At 29.3% G+C, this 1,870-nt stretch overlaps 1 protein-coding gene across 5 annotated transcripts in view; it reads left to right on the top strand.

Annotated features, from left to right (window-relative positions):
* Positions 1 to 1,870, top strand: part of LOC102678223 (G protein-coupled receptor kinase 1) — a 25,288-nt gene that overhangs the window by 21,678 nt on the left and 1,740 nt on the right. For all 5 annotated transcript variants that reach the window (XM_006621911.2, XM_006621909.2, XM_031513464.1 and 2 more), the window contains 4 exons: positions 82 to 256; positions 590 to 967; positions 1,249 to 1,303; positions 1,372 to 1,520. In XM_006621911.2, coding sequence (XP_006621974.1) covers positions 82 to 256; positions 590 to 967; positions 1,249 to 1,303; positions 1,372 to 1,520 — 757 coding nt within the window. The remainder of the gene's footprint in view (positions 1 to 81; positions 257 to 589; positions 968 to 1,248; positions 1,304 to 1,371; positions 1,521 to 1,870) is intronic.

The raw sequence follows: 1,870 nt of genomic DNA, 5'->3' as shown, positions 1-1,870 counted from the left end.
TTTTTTTTTTTTTTTTTTTTTTTTTTTTTTGGAATATTTGTTGTCGTATTTTCGTGTAAATGATGAAAAATATTTTTTCAGAGGAACGCACGGATACATGGCACCGGAAGTGCTTTCGAAAGGTGTAACCTACGATTCCAGCGCCGATTGGTTCTCGTTCGGTTGTATGCTGCATAAATTGTTGAAAGGTCATAGTCCATTCAGACAACATAAAACTAAAGACAAACATGAAATAGATCACATGACATTAACCAAGGTGCGTTATTAAAATGCTCCGCGTATTATTTTATACATAAATTATTGCAAGTGTATTTGCAAATTTGATCAAATGATCTTCTTTTTTCGACATTCCTTTTTTTTTCTTTTTTTAAAGATTTAAAGAAATGCTTTTATTCTCGAAGTAGTTAACGATAATGATTAATAAATTATTTTTCCTTTTCATAAAATCTCTTTTCCCATTTTTTTTCTACACTAATACGTAATAACGAACAAAAAGATATTTGATCAAATGCTTGAAAAAAATATATAATTTTTTAAAATTTCTCACGAGACGATAAATATTAAAATTTGGAAAAATAAATAATTTCAGAACGTAGAGCTGCCAGAAACGTTCTCACGAGAATTGCGCTCATTGCTGGAAGGTCTGCTACAACGAGATATCAACAACAGACTTGGATGTCGAGGTGCAGGTGCGGACGAGTTAAAAGAACACCCGTTTTTCAGTGGTATCGATTGGCAACAAGTTTATCTCCAGAAATACACGCCACCGCTTATACCACCGCGCGGCGAGGTGAACGCCGCAGATGCCTTTGATATCGGCTCCTTTGACGAGGAAGACACTAAGGGTATCAAATTGACGGATGCGGATCAAGAACTGTACAAAAATTTCCCTCTAACCATCTCTGAGAGATGGCAAGCTGAGGTAGCCGAAACTGTGTTCGAGACAATCAATAACGAAGCGGACAAGGTATAAATCGTTCGATATTCCTTTCCTCTTTTAATTCTTTCGAGAAAGAAGCAGTTTTTTCAGAATTTAGACACCTCTTCGAAAAAAGTTTTTGTTTAACGAGATAATCTTTTAAAGTTACTTTTATCATCGACATTCCTTTATTTGAATCTTATTTATATATATATATTATACAATTAAATTGAACGAAAGGATTAATATTTTATTGCTTCGTTCTATTCCTTTTCTTTTTCTTTTCTTTCTTTTTCTTCTTAATTTATTTTTTCTTCTTCCCCTCTTAGTTGGAAAATAAGAAAAAAGCTAAACAGAAACAGCGATTCGACGCGGATGAAAAAGGTAAAAAAATTATTATTAATTTTATCGTGTAATTATATTTTGATTATATCGAAGATTATTTGTTGTAGGATCTGATTGCATTTTACACGGTTATATTAAAAAATTGGGTGGTCCTTTCGCGAGTGCGTGGCAAACGCGTTATGCAAAACTGTATCCTAATAGATTAGAATTGCATCCCGAGTCCACGACAAAGCCTGAACTTGTTTTTCTTGACCAGGTAATAAACGAATAAATAAATTTATATTACTTGATTAATAGTAGAAATCATGTATTTTGTTTCAAATATCATAAAAGATAAAATATATATATAAATTAATTTTGAATAATTTAAATTTTACAAAATAAATTTATATTACTTGATTAATAGTAGAAATCATGTATTTTGTTTCAAATATCATAAAAGATAAAATATATATATAAATTAATTTTGAATAATTTAAATTTTACAAAATAAATTTATATTACTTGATTAATAGTAGAAATCATGTATTTTGTTTCAAATATTATAGAAGATAAAATATATATAAATTAATTTTGTGAATAATTTAAATTTTACAAAATAAATTT

Source organism: Apis dorsata, unplaced genomic scaffold (assembly GCF_000469605.1).
Source record: "Apis dorsata unplaced genomic scaffold, Apis dorsata 1.3 scaffold_650, whole genome shotgun sequence".
NCBI classification, from domain to species: Eukaryota; Metazoa; Arthropoda; class Insecta; order Hymenoptera; family Apidae; genus Apis; species Apis dorsata.
This window is presented reverse-complemented; position numbering and strand designations above follow the sequence as displayed.